Here is a 14236-nt window from a genome sequence, read left to right on the forward strand (position 1 = left end):
CCTGCCGGCCGCTGGGGGCCGCGGGGGCCGCTGGGGCCGCTGGGTTCGCCCCGCCCCTGAGGGGGTCAGAGGTCACCAGACGGCGAAGGAGGCTGCGCGTTGCGGATTCCCCAGTCCTGGGTAGATGGCGCCGGCGGAGCGCTGCCCTGTTTGCCGCCAGACCTTCTTCTGCGGCCGCGGACACGTCTACAGTCGCAAGCACCAGCGGCAGCTGAAGGTGGCTTTGGAGCGGCTTCTGCCTCAGGTGCGGACGCGAGGCTGGAGGAAACCCTGGACAGGACGGGGCGGGAATGGGGGCGGGGCTGTGAGCGCCCGAGGGGGTGGGATCTGGGGGTCCCACCGGGGTCCTACTTAGCCTCTTCCCCTTGGTACCCTCTCCGCGGCAGGTGGAGGCCGCCCGCAAGGCCGTCCGCGCCGCTCAGGTGGAGCGTTACGTGCCCGAGCACGAGCGGTGCTGCTGGTGCCTGTGCTGCGGCTGTGAGGTGAGGAAACACCTGAGCCACGGAAACCTGACCGTGCTGCATGGGGGGCTGCTGGAGCATCTGGCCAGGTGAGCTCCGGGCCGGGAGCCGCATACAACAGTCGTGTACGTTTGTGGGAGGGAGGGTTTAGGGTGGGTGAGAAGAAGAACGCTTTTGTGATTTGATTGAGTCATCTTGTAGGCATTGCCAGCCTTGAAGGTAGCGGGCTTACGGCTGCCATGGTCCCAGTGGTGTTGGTGGTCTAGCTGGGAAAGTCAGCTGGGCAGGTTCAATCAAGGTTCCCTCCCATCACTTCCTCTCAGATTCTCACATTTTTATTGGAAGGGGGAGACTGGAGATCTTGAAGAGACTACTATCAGTATTCTCTCAGCCTTGCCCAGAGACGGAAACCCAGATGTCAGTTTGCATTATTTATCTAATGCCTAGATATCTGTGTAATATTCTGCAGTCTGTCATTGAGATTACATGTCCTTTCCATTCTCAGTCCAGAGCACAAGAAAGCAACCAACAGATTCTGGTGGGAGAACAAGGCTGAGTTCCAGATGAAAGAGAAGTTTTTGATCTCCCCCCAGGATTATGCACGGTAAGTCACTACTTCACATGATGAAGAAGCAGAGTGTGGATTCTCTGGGCCTGTGTCAGGTACTGGAGCTTCCTCTACTGCTTGGGAAGTTTAGTAAGGACTTCATTAGTAACCATTGTCTTTGTAGCACTCATTATCCTAGGCACCATATTGGACACAAAAGAAATATGACAGAGTCCTTGAAGGGTTTATAATCTAGTTGGGGGGGGGGATTTACAATGTATTTAGCAAATAGAGGATAGTGTATAATTAAAGCTGACCATAATCAACTACTTAAATGTATGACACAGAAACTACTAAGGTTCTTTAGGAGCAGAAGATGCTTTTTATAGTGTGCAAGAAACTGGTGCTCACCCAGTGCCCACTTTTAATAGTTTTGGACTCTATTTTAACTGGCCTCGTAGGACCCCAAGGAACCGGATTGTAGGAAGCTGGACAGCACAGAGAGGGAGTGAGCCCTGACTGCCTCAGGAAGAGGACTCAGGCAGCCTCACATCATCACTTTTATTGGGACCATATTGAGATTGTGGAGTGTGGAACCCAAGGGGATCCCAAAGCCAAAGTTAAGAAAACACATGGTGTTTGTTATTTCTTTCTACCCAATGTGGAGAATAATGAGGAAATAAGAAATGCCTAAATCCCACCACCTTGCCTTAAAATCTGTGGTTCAGACTGGGAGGAGATAAGAAACTGAGGCCACTCACTCCTCACACCCTGGCTCAGCTCCATATGGTTTTTGGTGGGTGAATAAAGGATAGTTGAGCAGCAAAGGTTATAATTGAGAATTATGAGGATGGACTCTTTGAACTTTTTATTTAAATATAATTTGACTTTTGAGCTTTATAAATTTCAAGCTCACACAAGGCCAGGCCAAGCCTGACTGATTTGACCAGTAAAGATACAATGAGCCACTTTTATTATTTAATCTTTTTTTTTAATAAAAAAATTTATTTTTGGCTGCGTCTGGTCTTTGTTGCTGCACGCAGACTTTCTCTAGTTGCGGCAAGTGGGGGCTACTGTTCATTGTGGTGCATGCACGGGCTTCTCATTGTAGTGGCTTCTCTTGTTGCGGAGCACAGGCTTTAGGTGTGCAGGCTTCAGTCGCTGTGGCTCGCAGGCTCTAGAGCACAGGCTCAGTAGTTGTGGTGCACAGGCTTAGTTGCTCCGTGGCATGTGGGATCTTCCCAGACTAGGGCTCAAACCCGTGTCCGCTGCATTGGCAGGCGGATTCTTAACCACTGCGCCACCAGGGAAGTCCTAATCATTATTTTAAAAGATTAGTCTTTTTATTTGGCTGCATTGGGTCTTAGTGCCGGCATGCAGGATCTTCATTGCAGCACGCAGGCTTCTCTCTAGTTCTGGTGCGTGCGGGCTCCAGAGCACGTGGGCACTCTAGTTGTGGCACGTATGGACTCAGTAGTTGCAGCATGTGGGATCTTAGTTCCCCGACCAGGGATCAAACCCAAGTCCCCTGCATTGAAAGGGGGATTCTTAACCACTGGACCACCAGGAAAGTCCCACAGTAAGCTACTTTTAGATTCAGGCAGTTTGTTACATAGGCAGTGAAAAGAGTAAGCCCGAAGTGCCAGCTTCCCAGGTTGTCCAACACACCAAAAAGGACCATACTGATACAAATAGGGCTGGGTGACTGCAGTGTGAGCTGTGCGATACTTTTGCTGGGGAGCCAAGTCTAGACTGCAGCTACGTGCTTTTATATCTACAGCTCAAACCTGAGAGCACAAAGTCCCATACCCCATCAGAACTGAGAGTTGATGAGAAACTGTTTCATAATGGTCTCCCATGAGAGATAGGGAGACGAGTGGGAGATGGCCTCCTAGCAGTTCCTTTCAGGCCTCCTGTCCTCTTGTGTTCCAGGAGGATCACGCAGACCTTCAGCCAAAACTCTGATAAGCTGCAGTTCAAGGCTTTGCCTGTAAGGATACATGCAAGGCTGCCAGGGCACCTTGATAGAGCCATTCCATCTACATAAACGTTTTACATATTAAAATTAGGCAAAAAGGCTATAAGCTCGTGTGCAGTGGCGGCGTCGGCAGAGTAGTCGGCAGCGGCTGCAAGAGTTTGGCGACATGTCTCACACCATTTTGCTGGTACAGCCTACCAAGAGGCCAGAAGGCAGAACTTATGCTATGAATCTGTGAATGAATGCATGGAAGGTGTTTGTGTAATGTATGAAGAACATCTGAAGACAGTGAATCCCAACAGCCCCCCTATCACGTATGGTATCAGTTATTTGATTTTATTGATGACCTGGAAGACCTCAGCTGCCTTGTTTACTGAGCTGATACCCAGACATACCAGCCTTATAACAAAGACTGGATTAGAGAGATTTATACGCTCCTTCATCATATAGTTGAGTTTGGAAGCATTAGGGGGATGGGGGTGGGCTTGGAACACAGGTGTGCACAGAGTGCTGTAGAAGAAGTTTTTATTATAGTAATCCAGTTTCCATTTTGGTATACGCTAGCCAGGGTTGAATGTATTAGATGAAATGTGAGGATCTTGTTCAATCAAACTCCTTTTGCCCCCTTCTCCCCCTCCCTTTTTAACTTAAAACATTTTTATGATGATTTAGATGGAAGTTGGTTTTTGTCAGTTACTGTTGGTTCCAGTCCTTCAAACTGTTCGTATCTAACATTCACTGTACTAAGAACCCTTCTTCCAATCGGGGCGGGGGGTGGTGATGCAGTCTAGTTACGTCCTCAAGACAGTCTGAGTGAAAAACAGAGAAATGTCCTCTAGTTATAGTTTCAAAAAATAATAATAAAATTAGGCAAACAAAGACAGTTATATTAATTATATATCAGTTGATAACAATGATGAAAGAGTAAGAATTCAAGTAACATTTGAACACAAAAACCTGACTGTACACCCTTAGGTTTTCTGAGGACTAACGAACTGCAAAGAAACCTTGAGCTTTGCTTAGTAGTCTTATTGCTGATAGCAGCATTGGTGTTATTCGGATACCTTTGTATTGTAGGATAAAAACAACTGCAAATATATTGTTGCCCCAAATATGGGACAATTTGGACATCAATAAAGGGAAATTGATTTTCTTAAGTATGGTAGTGGTTTCATAGGCTGTTCCTGTTCCCAGGAGATGCTGAAAAATTTAGAATTAAGTCTCATGTTCTTGGCAGAAAGGCAATGTGTTTATAAGCAAACTGGAGCCAGTATGGCGAAATGTTTACAGTGAATCTGGGGGAGAGGTACATGGGTGTTCATTGTACTATTTTGTTTCTGGGAGTTTGACACTACCCAAAATTCAGAGAAAAATGATCTACTGAGGATCTTTTCACAACTGACCGGGACTTGCCCTTTTTCTTTTTAGATTCAAGAAGTCCATGGTGAAAAGTCTGGATTCCTATGAGGAAAAAGAGGATGAAGTGATTAAAGAGGTGAGTTAAAGGAAAGGCCTCTGAAGGACCCAGCCCCCCCCCACCATTTTGTACTAAGCAGCCTCTCTCCCACAGATGGCAGCTCAGATCCGTGAGGTGGAGCACAGCCGGCAGGAGGTGGTTCGGTCTGTCTTAGAGGTTGGTTTCCCTCGGAGGAGCCAGAGCAGTATCCAAATCCACTGATTCCTGCTTCTCCCAGGTCCAACATTTCACCTACCAGCTCTTCTTATGAGAATTCATGGACTCCATGCTTTATCTGCTCGGCTTGAATTCCCTTACCTGCCCACCAGGGTGCAGGCCTTTGTCAGTGGAGATGATGTGGGCCAGGCTGGGGGAAGGGAGGCAGGGAGGGAGGGAGGGAAGTTTGCAAGATATGGGCAGTACCCTCAATATGTCAATTTGTTTACTTCTGGAGGGTGGGAGCATGGCCTAGGCAAATTCTTAAGCATTCTAGACACATTTATTTTTCCTGAATCAAACTCAGCCTCAGACAGTGCCAGACCCAGAAGAGGGCTCTTCGGCACCTGGAAGCTGGAAAGGGACAAACAGGTAAGACTGTTAGGAAACCTCTTATTGGGAATTCTGACATCTCTTAGAACATTCTGTAACTTTGGCTGGGAAAAGGGAACAAATCTCATCTTTGCTATCCTCATGGCTCAAGGACCTTGTCTGCCAGCCTGGCTCCTCTTTGTCTTTTTCAGCCAAGTAGCCTCCACCTCACAGCAGCCCTCCTATGTGGACCTGCCACCAGCCCCAGAGCTTGACTGGATGGAGACAGGACAACCGCTGACATTCATTGGCCATCATCAGGTACAATGGATACGAAAGTTGGGAAAGGGCCAGTGCCCCCTCAGTTCCCAGGACACCCACCTCTCCTGGCTTTTCTGTGTATTCTGGCCTTTCCTGTCTTAGCAGGCTTTTCCCTCTTGCTGCCCTATCCCATAGTATCATGTTCTTAGACTTTTTCATCACCCTCCATGGTGATCTTATCCACACACTGCCCCAATTGCCACATAGAAGTACCAACTCCTAAATCTCATCCTGTGCAGAATCCAGTTCCAGCTCAATACGGGACATTTATAGATGCCCCACAGGCACCTGAAGCCACGCCACCACTCCTGTGTCTCCATTAACTGCAGATGCAGATCCTCATCTCCTCCTTTCATTTTTTACATTCCCTCAATGAGTATGTCACCTATTTTATCTCCTGAATACAAGCTAGTCTCTATTCCACCTTGGAACAATTCCTACTACTGCAATCTTGTCCCAAACACAACAGAAAATAATCGCATCACCTGCTATCTTACATTCTATCCTCCAGCTGCACTGTGCTGCTCCTTGCTTTTGAACATGTAATTGCCATTGTCTTAAATGATGTGCTTTCCTTCTCTCACCATCTACTTAACCCTCACCTTCCTTCAGCTCTTAGCTTGAATGTCACTTTTTCATGGAAAACTGTTATAAATGGATGTAGCCCCATGTAAAAAGCTGTGAATGTAATTTGTGTAATTCATACTTCTCTTTCCCAGTAGTATGTATGCTCTGTAAGAAAAGGGTTTCGTTTACCTACCATCTAGTAGGCACTTATTTTTGGACATCTCTGCTACTAAGACCTTGAGTCTGGTGAGGGCAAGACTGTCTTTCAGTGATTTGCTGTGCTCTGTAAGATTTAACATCAACCCAGTGCAGAACTAGCGTCATGGCAGTGGTTCCATCCACCTCCAGTAAAATTTCTTCCTCTAGGCTATGAGTATCCTATCATCTCTTGGCTTTCTTATGATTTTTTCCCATTTCCAACTACAGGATACACCAGGAATTGGTAACATCCACTCAGGTAAGACCCACAGCAGTATTTCTCAAACTGTAAGAAGCTTTTTTTTTTTTTAAAGAATAAAGTTGATTAAGATACAGCACTGTCAGTCAACTTGGGATCTTTGAGACACACCTGAGTTCTAGGCCTTTTCACTGGTAGAAGGGTATCGAAGACACATAAGTCAAATGTGTCTGAGTAACTCAGGAAAGTAACAGATGTACATTCACCTGTTCGCCGGATTTTTTTTTTTTAAACTTTCAGATCTAAGGTGTTTTAAACTTAGAAAATGTCAGACATGGTAATTCTTTTTTTTTTTTTTTTTTGCTGTACGCGGGCCTCACTATTGTGGCCTCTGCCGTTGCGGAGCACAGGCTCCAGACGCGCAGGCTCAGCGGCCATGGCTCACAGGCCCAGCCGCTCCGTGGCATGTGGGATCTTCCCAGACCGGGGCACGAACCCGTGTCCCCTGCATCGGCAGGCGGACTCTCAACCACTGCGCCACCAGGGAAGCCCCTGACATGGTAATTCTTATAAGGGTTTTTGTTCAACCACTATATGAGTGTGTGTTAAAGTGTTTTTTAAAATAATACACTTAATAGTGAAAATAAAGAGTATAAACAACAAGGTCCTACTGTATAGCAGAGGGAACTATATTTAATATCCTGTGATAAACTATTATGGAAAAGAATATGAAAAAGAATACATATATAACTGAGTCGCTCTGCTGTACAGCAGAAATTAACACAACATTGTAAATCAACTATACTTCAATAAAATAAATTTTAAAAATAAAACTCGTTGCAATTGAGGGCCAGAGAAGTCTCTATACCGTACATAGTGCCCACCATGGCATTAGCCATGCTACAGCCACTCGTCTCCTTGTATTTCAACTAAGGGAAAAAGTACTTTGCTTGAAAAATGGAAGATTACAAACTTTAGCATAACAAACTAAAGCGTAACAAACTAAAGCAAAGTAAAGCAGCATCTGATGAAGGATGTGTATTCTCAATATATGAAAACCTCTCTCAACACTCAATAAAGGCATATAAAAAGATGCTCATCAAAATGGCTGAAACTAGGACTTCCCTGGCAGTCCAGTGGTTAAGGCTCCACACTCTCAATGCAGGGAGCACGCATTTAATCCCTGGTCAGGGAACAATACCATATGCCACGTGGCGTGGCCAAAGAATTAAAAACGGCTAAAGGCTGCCCATTTATATATGCAGGCGCTCTCATACACTGCTGGTGGGGATGCAAACTGGCATAACTACTTTGGAAAACAGTTTGGCAGCTTCTTTAAAAGTTGAAAAAAAATCCCAATGTGCCTCAGCCAATGAACACTTCAAAAAATAGTAACAAAGAAGGAACGATTGAAAACACGTGTAACACAAAAACCTCAAAGTAACTATGCTAAAAGGTACACAAGGGTACATAATATATGCCATTTATACAACATTACGGAAAACGCAAACTAACCTATAGCAACAGAAAGCACACCAGTGGCTGCCTGGGAAGAGGGGTATAAGGGAAGTGTGCTAGAAAATATTTTAAAGGGGCACAAGGATACATGGTGGTGGTGATTTCATCCCAGACATTTCAAATTGCACACTTTAAATGTGTGTAGTTTGTCAGGCATGTATTGCTATATTGATACAGCTGTACTGATACAGCTATTAAGTATCAGCACCTTTTAAATTAGCCTAGGCCCCTCAACTTCCCATGGTCCAGAATTCCTGGGTTTTGTTTATAAACATTTATAATTTTCAATTAGGTAGGAACTTATAGCTAGCTATGTTCCACAACAGCTTGAAGGTTAAAAACTTTTTTTTAAGTGCTTTCATTTCTACTTAAAGGGTCTTCCTTTTCCAGGTGCCACACCTCCCTGGATGGTCCAAGATGAGGACTGTAGCTCTGGGAACCAACAAATAGGACCCTCCTATGAAGAGTTTCTCAAAGAAAGTAAGTTAACTAATTCAGAAATAGTGATGGGTTCTTTAAGTCTTCCTACTCAAATAAAACTGCTTATTGTAGAGGAAAAACAGAAATTGAAGAAACTCCCACCAGACAGAGTTGGGGCCAACTTTGATCATAACTCCAGTACCGGTGCAGGCTGGCTGCCCTCTTTTGGCCGGGTCTGGAATAATGGACGCCGCTGGCAATCCAGGTATGGGCCCAGTGTCAGGACCCCAACCCACTCCCCCTTGGAGATCTCACCCTTCGTCCTGCTAACCCTTCATTTCCTTTCAGGCATCAATTCAAAACTGAAGCCGCAGCAAGAAACAAACAGCAGTCACATAAAAAAAAAAGTTAATGGTTTCCTAATACATTTTCAACCACCATAATGCTCAAAGCCAAATCAACAAGCCGATACCTACTATTATCCTTTGTAACTGCCTTTCTTAGGAAACAGACATGCCCATTTATTTGATTTAATAAAGTTTTATTTTTCCAAATATACAGCTGGTGGGACCTGTAAAAAAAAAAAAAAAATCCAAGAATCAGAACTATAGAGCCTCGTGAAGGGATGCATACTTCCTACACCACGAACCCCTGGGTTCTTGCTCACCTGTTCATGCATCTTCACCAGCAGCTGGAGCATCTCCACCCTTAGTATTTCTGGTGTAAATTACTTGAGCTCTGTGCTTTGAAACCAGTTTAATAAGTCCTAAAAAGAAAGCATAAAATTTTCACACAATAGTACTATGAAATACTTAATAAGACACTAGAAATATCTGTTTTATATTCCATCCCAAAAGAGAAATGCTGAATTTTAAGCGTGAGTTTAGGAGGCATGCCTACATTTCTTGGTTATAATCTAATTTGACTTACCCTTTTAAAACAAGGGACTCACCACCTGCTCTTGGGATGGCCACCTTCACAGCACTTTACTATAACTTGAAAATCACTGTTTCCATTATTGGGCACTAACCAATAACCTAGATAACATGTTAGAATTACATTACTAACAACCACCTATTGCATTTAAGATGGCTAGCACGGTCAGGCCAATTTAAGGTACAAAAGCATACAAATCAGTACAACACACCCCTCTCACCTTTACTAAGCAGCTCCTGCAAGGCTGCCCTGGCCAGGGAGCCACGAATCTTCAGTCTCTCAGAGACAACAGCTGGAGTTATAAGCTTATAGTTGGGAACTTCTTTACAGAGTTTGTCATATGTTGCTTTGTCAAACAAGACTAGGTTATTGAGCTTGTCCCGAACTTTGCCTTTGGACCACTTCTGCTCACCAAAAAAAAAAAAAAAAAAAAAAAAAACTCAGTGCTCTATTCTTCCCTCCTCTGGAACAACCTGCCTCAAAGAACTGTTACTTGGTTGTACGGCTATACTGAGAGAGTGGCTCTATTCCTTGGCCTGCAGAAATCTATGAAATGCAGAATTTGCAGAAACTCTGCAAATTAAGATTCAAATAATTAGAAAGCCAGAATTCAAAGCAAAAAGAGACCCTGGTCGTCGTTAAGGGCATCAAAGACACATCTGGTTGGGGGCGGGGGGGGGAGGGGAACCTATTATTGAGACTTTCAGATACTGACTGAGCCCCACGGAACCAACTAAAATAACACTATGTGCTGCGTATCAAAATAAATGCTCTGTACACATCTAATTTCTAAACAGCGTATATGACCCCATTCTCCAAATAACGAAAAAACAGAATGCTGATGAGAGCATAAGCTGTAATAACCTGACTCTAGACCCCACAACCTTACAAGCCATCTGCTAGGTGTCACTTAATATGTCGATAAGGGACGGGTGCCCGCAGCCTCCCTCAACGTTCAAGCGACTGACTCCTACCTTCTTTTTGGCTTTACCCCCAGACTTGTTCACTGGGTCTTTGTCTTTCTTGGCCGACTTTCCGGCATCTTTCTTCTTCTTGTCATCCTTGGGCGGCTACAGAAGAAAAGCGGGAATACTGCCAGGTCTCAAGGCAGCCCCACGCTCCCCCTACCCCTGCGCTCCACCTCACCCCCCGCCCAGACTCCACTGACGGAGCACATGGAGGAAGCAATAGCCCGCCCGCCTCGACACGCGGCCCGGAAGTTCTGGGAGCCCTCCTCCGATGCCGCCCCAAATGCGCGCCGGCATCGCCGGCTCCCGAAACCACGCCGGCTGTCCCCGAACAGAGCGCTCACCATAGCGAAGCCGGGAAAGCAACTGCCACCACCTCGCCTCCCTAAGATGTCGGACGAAAAGGAAGTGTGTCTAGCGAAGAAGCCCAGAAACCTCCGCCTGCAGCGAGTGCTTCCGGGGTAAGGGGCGGGACCGCGCGGAGGAAGTCCGGAGGCGCAGGCCTGACTCAGGCCCGGAACTGGCTGCGGGCAGTGCGAGCTTACCCTGCAGCCGGAGGCACGCGAGGCTGCCCCTACCTTTTGCGCTTTGCGACTAGTTGTGAGGCAGTCACACGTTACTGTTTCGTGACACTAAAAACCTGGGAAAAGGGACGGAAAACAATTTTCTAGATCCCGACAGCTAACTTCCCGGCGTTACTGACAGCCAGGCGTGCTCCAAGTGCGCAAGCGCCGCAGCGTGCCGCGCTCCCGGGTCGAGAGGGAACGCGCGGCCGGGGCGCCGGGGGCAGGTCCTGTGCTGCGGTTCCGGGGCGGGGCCGGGAGGGGGAGGCAGTCCCGCAGTAGCGGCGGCAGCGATGGCGATTTTCAGTGTGTTTGTGGTGAACAAAGCTGGAGGCCTCATTTACCAGTTGGACAGCTACGCGCCGCGGGCCGAGGCTGAGAAAACTTTCAGTTACCCGCTTGATCTGCTGCTCAAACTGCATGACGATCGTGTGCTGGTTGCCTTCGGCCAGCGCGACGGCATCCGGGGTGGGTTAGGCTCGGGCCTGGGGGGCGGGGTCCGGTGCCGCCGTTGTGGGCCGGTGTCTCTGGGCGGGGGGCGGAGGGGGTGAGGAGTTGGGGCCGGGTCCATTGTCGCCTTGATGGGATCTCCAAGCTGAGGCTTCGTTGACGCTTAGCCTCGGCTCTGCAGTGGGCCACGCAGTGCTGGCCATCAATGGTGTGGATGTGAGCGGCAAGTACACGGCCGATGGGAAAGAGGTGCTGGAGTACCTGGGCAACCCTGCTAACTACCCGGTGTCCATTCGATTCGGCCGGCCTCGCCTCACCTCCAATGAGAAGCTCATGCTGGCCTCCATGTTCCACTCGTAAGTCTCACAACCCTTCCTAGATTTTGTCGTTCTGCACTTGGCTCATAGGCTGGCTGGATTAGTGTGTTTCTGCACTCAGAGACTTCCTGAGCGGCGGTGCTTACTTTCCTCCTTCTAAATCCTCAGTTCTTGTGTCATGAAAAGAATTGATCCAGTATGACTAGGCTGTAGGTAATGCTGGCAGTGGTGTGATTTTGTTTGCTTAAGTCACCTTCTCTTTTCTGAGTCTTAAGTTTCTTCATCTTTAAAGTAAGGCAATTGAGCTAAATGATCTTTAAGATCTTTTCTTGCTGTCAATTATGGTATGAGATGTGCTGGATATGCATAGTCACGGGGTGAGTAAACGTGGCACATAGTCCCAGAGTGTTAATTTCACCCAAAGTTTTCAATGTACAATGTTTTGTAGCAAAGTATGAATGTAGAATACATGCAGAATTCAAATAAAATTTTAAGTAATTTTGATACTGCTGCCAGGCAGTTCACACTGCTGCTTCTGACTATCTCAAGCTGTAATTTGAACTCTTCAGAAGATAAGGGTCATTTCAGTGGAAAAGTTCGAGAAGCACTTCTTCCTTATAGCAATGAGGTGCATTCCCAACTTTGCCTCCTTTGCAAATAGGCTGTTCGCAATCGGCTCCCAGCTGTCTCCTGAACAGGGCAGCTCAGGCATTGAGATGCTGGAGACAGACACATTCAAACTGCACTGCTTCCAGACATTGACAGGTACGCATCTCTAGATAGGTCAAGGGGATGCGATGGGGCAGGTTGGGAGAACGGATTGGCCCAAGTTGGGTTTGGTAAGCAAGGGAGTGTTGGTCAGCCTTTTCTGGGACAACCACACAGACAGTTACTTGTTTTGTGAATCTAAAGGCAATATTTAATCTGACGCCAGTTTTGTCCATGCCACTGAGCATCATCCTGTCCACAGATAAAACTCACCTTAATGTTATCTCATGTTGCACACGTTTTGGAAGGTGTGTTGTTCCAAAATGAAATTTGAATGTGAAATGGAAATGACCTTTGGATCGTGACTGTCATTGCATCACTCGCTGAAGGCAGATCATTGAAAACTGCCTGAGTTTGTTCCTTGCCTGGCACTTTCTGCTGAGGGGCCCCCAGGCCAGAAGTAAGCGACAGGGCTAGGACCCAAAGCCTGGTCACTCAGTCAGCAACTGATGCAACAAAGTCATTTCACTTCTCTGCTCTCACCTGTAGATTCAAAATCTTGCTTTTCGTGCTTTATGTAGCAATAAGGATAACATTTAAGTGGGCATATGAAAGTGCTGTACAAACAAAGGACAGCATTATTTGCTGCATTCTCTACCCTTTGGTAATCATTACTGGTCCCTCTCCAGGGATAAAGTTTGTGGTGCTGGCGGATCCTAGGCAGGCTGGGATAGATTCTCTTCTCCGAAAGATTTATGAGATTTACTCAGACTTTGCCCTGAAGAATCCATTTTACTCCCTGGAAATGCCCATCAGGTATGTGGCCCCACTTCCCAGATTCTGGTCCAAGCCTCCTTGTTCCCCCTCCCTCTGTGCTTTTCCCCAATGTCATTTTGAAGTGTAATAGGGGTTATTTTTTGTCTTTTTTTTGTGGTACACGGGCCTCTCACTGTTGTGGCCTCTCCCGCTGCGGAGCACAGGCTCCGGACGCACAGGCTTAGCGGCCATGGCTCACAGGCCCAGCCGCTCCGCGGCATGTGGGATCCTCCCAGACCGGGGCACGAACCCGTGTCCCCTGCATCGGCAGGCAGAGTCTCAACCACTGCGCCACCAGGGAAGCCCTAGAGTTATTTTTAAATAAAACAAAAGTAACTAGCCTTTTACTTACTTATTTTTTGGAGAAGCCAAAGACTTTCCTTGGGGTTTATGTCTTTCTTCAAGCAGAGTTTCCACTGGCTCTGCCTCTGCACCCAAGGTGGGGAGAGAGCCAGGCCTCACACTTTGTCCTTATTTGTGCTTCCTGGGTCTGGCCTAGGTGTGAGCTGTTTGACCAGAACCTGAAGTTAGCCCTGGAGGTGGCAGAGAAGGCTGGAACTTTTGGACCTGGGTCTTAGGCTGAACCTGCAGTGGACCCCCCCCCGACTCCCCGCATATTCTTGAGAGATCCTGCAACAGGGGTCCTGCTGTTTCCACTCCGATGGCGAGCCCAGCGGCATTTGTTAGTGCACTTGAAAATGGGAGGTTGCTGAGCCTGATGACATGTGCCGATGCCCGAGCCTTAATACCATGCTCTCTTTCCTCCTGTATCTGTCATGGTCCTACTTCCCAACTCTGTACAGATTATTTATGAAGGAGGTAGGCCCATAAATGCTATAATAAACATTCCTTTGATCTCAGTGTTTGCTATCCTAATTGATGGTTTGGGGGAAAAGCCTCAGGAGGGGAGACAGGAATGATAAGGGAATTCTGGGAAAATGAGATACTATGTTCTAGTAGAAAACAAAACAAATATATGTTCATTAAGTGAATGAATGAACATGGGACTTTGAATCAGGAGCCTTGGTCCTAGTTCCAGAATCGCTACTGACTTCCTAGGTGGTGGGTATGGTGGTGATGATGATAATGAAATGATGATGGAATATTTGTCAAGTGCTTACAGCCATGTTTTACTGCTTTATCTCACTTAATCCTCTCCCTTACCTCAGGGGGTACCTTCTGTTTCTATTACGGATGAGCTTCAGCAAGCAATGTACAAACTGTCTGCCTCAAAGTCTCAAAGCTAGTTACAGCAGACTGAGTTTGAACCCAGGCTTTCTGACTA

At 46.8% G+C, this 14236-nt stretch overlaps 3 protein-coding genes across 6 annotated transcripts; 2 read left to right on the plus strand and 1 right to left on the minus strand.

The window, feature by feature from the left end:
• Window positions 1-108: 108 nt before the first annotated feature.
• On the plus strand, window positions 109-8730 carry CENATAC (centrosomal AT-AC splicing factor). Of its 3 annotated transcripts, XM_024751785.1 has the most exons (11): window positions 109-244; window positions 387-550; window positions 967-1065; window positions 4415-4481; window positions 4557-4619; window positions 4966-5030; window positions 5183-5291; window positions 6285-6315; window positions 8164-8253; window positions 8326-8458; window positions 8542-8726. In XM_024751785.1, exons 1-11 carry the CDS (start codon window positions 125-127, stop codon window positions 8603-8605), a joined length of 1005 nt encoding a protein of 334 aa, XP_024607553.1. In that variant the 5' UTR covers window positions 109-124; the 3' UTR covers window positions 8606-8726. The 3 variants fall into 3 exon arrangements, with proteins under 3 accessions (XP_024607553.1, XP_024607552.1, XP_024607551.1); XM_024751784.1 differs by having other exon boundaries at window positions 8164-8458; window positions 8542-8730; XM_024751783.1 differs by having other exon boundaries at window positions 8164-8657.
• On the minus strand, window positions 8718-10576 carry RPS25 (ribosomal protein S25). The gene is made up of 5 exons (XM_024751789.1): window positions 10442-10576; window positions 10104-10199; window positions 9350-9533; window positions 8861-8959; window positions 8718-8764 (listed from the first exon to the last, which is right to left on the minus strand). Exons 1-4 carry the CDS (start codon window positions 10442-10444, stop codon window positions 8865-8867), a joined length of 378 nt encoding a protein of 125 aa, XP_024607557.1. The 5' UTR covers window positions 10445-10576; the 3' UTR covers window positions 8718-8764; window positions 8861-8864.
• Window positions 10577-10616: 40 nt separating this feature from the next.
• Window positions 10617-13811, plus strand: TRAPPC4 (trafficking protein particle complex subunit 4). 2 transcript variants are annotated; one of them, XM_024751788.1, is made up of 5 exons: window positions 10617-11128; window positions 11292-11466; window positions 12089-12192; window positions 12825-12951; window positions 13451-13811. In XM_024751788.1, exons 1-5 carry the CDS (start codon window positions 10954-10956, stop codon window positions 13527-13529), a joined length of 660 nt encoding a protein of 219 aa, XP_024607556.1. In that variant the 5' UTR covers window positions 10617-10953; the 3' UTR covers window positions 13530-13811. The 2 variants fall into 2 exon arrangements, with proteins under 2 accessions (XP_024607556.1, XP_024607555.1); XM_024751787.1 differs by lacking the exon at window positions 13451-13811 and having other exon boundaries at window positions 10718-11128; window positions 12825-13086.
• Window positions 13812-14236: the final 425 nt, after the last annotated feature.

Source organism: Neophocaena asiaeorientalis, unplaced genomic scaffold (assembly GCF_003031525.2).
Source record: "Neophocaena asiaeorientalis asiaeorientalis breed wild unplaced genomic scaffold, Neophocaena_asiaeorientalis_V1.1 scaffold479, whole genome shotgun sequence".
NCBI lineage: Eukaryota > Metazoa > Chordata > Mammalia > Artiodactyla > Phocoenidae > Neophocaena > Neophocaena asiaeorientalis.

What these genes read in the sequence shown, in the direction of transcription:
- CENATAC (XM_024751783.1), top strand. Translation starts at nt 125, where the DNA reads ATGGCGCCGGCGGAGCGCTGCCCTGTTTGCCGCCAGACCTTCTTCTGC. An exon ending in CTGCTGGAGCATCTGGCCAG is followed by an intron (nt 551 to 966) that starts GTGAGCTCCGGG and finishes TTCCATTCTCAG; the next exon opens with TCCAGAGCACAAGAAAGCAA. An exon ending in AGGATGAAGTGATTAAAGAG is followed by an intron (nt 4,482 to 4,556) that starts GTGAGTTAAAGG and finishes TCTCTCCCACAG; the next exon opens with ATGGCAGCTCAGATCCGTGA.
- RPS25 (XM_024751789.1), bottom strand. An exon ending in GGGGTAAAGCCAAAAAGAAG is followed by an intron (nt 9,534 to 10,103) that starts GTAGGAGTCAGT and finishes TTTGGTGAGCAG; the next exon opens with AAGTGGTCCAAAGGCAAAGT. An exon ending in GCAGGAGCTGCTTAGTAAAG is followed by an intron (nt 8,960 to 9,349) that starts GTGAGAGGGGTG and finishes CTTTCTTTTTAG; the next exon opens with GACTTATTAAACTGGTTTCA.
- TRAPPC4 (XM_024751787.1), top strand. Translation starts at nt 10,954, where the DNA reads ATGGCGATTTTCAGTGTGTTTGTGGTGAACAAAGCTGGAGGCCTCATT. An exon ending in CCAGCGCGACGGCATCCGGG is followed by an intron (nt 11,129 to 11,291) that starts GTGGGTTAGGCT and finishes TCGGCTCTGCAG; the next exon opens with TGGGCCACGCAGTGCTGGCC. An exon ending in CTGGCCTCCATGTTCCACTC is followed by an intron (nt 11,467 to 12,088) that starts GTAAGTCTCACA and finishes CTTTGCAAATAG; the next exon opens with GCTGTTCGCAATCGGCTCCC.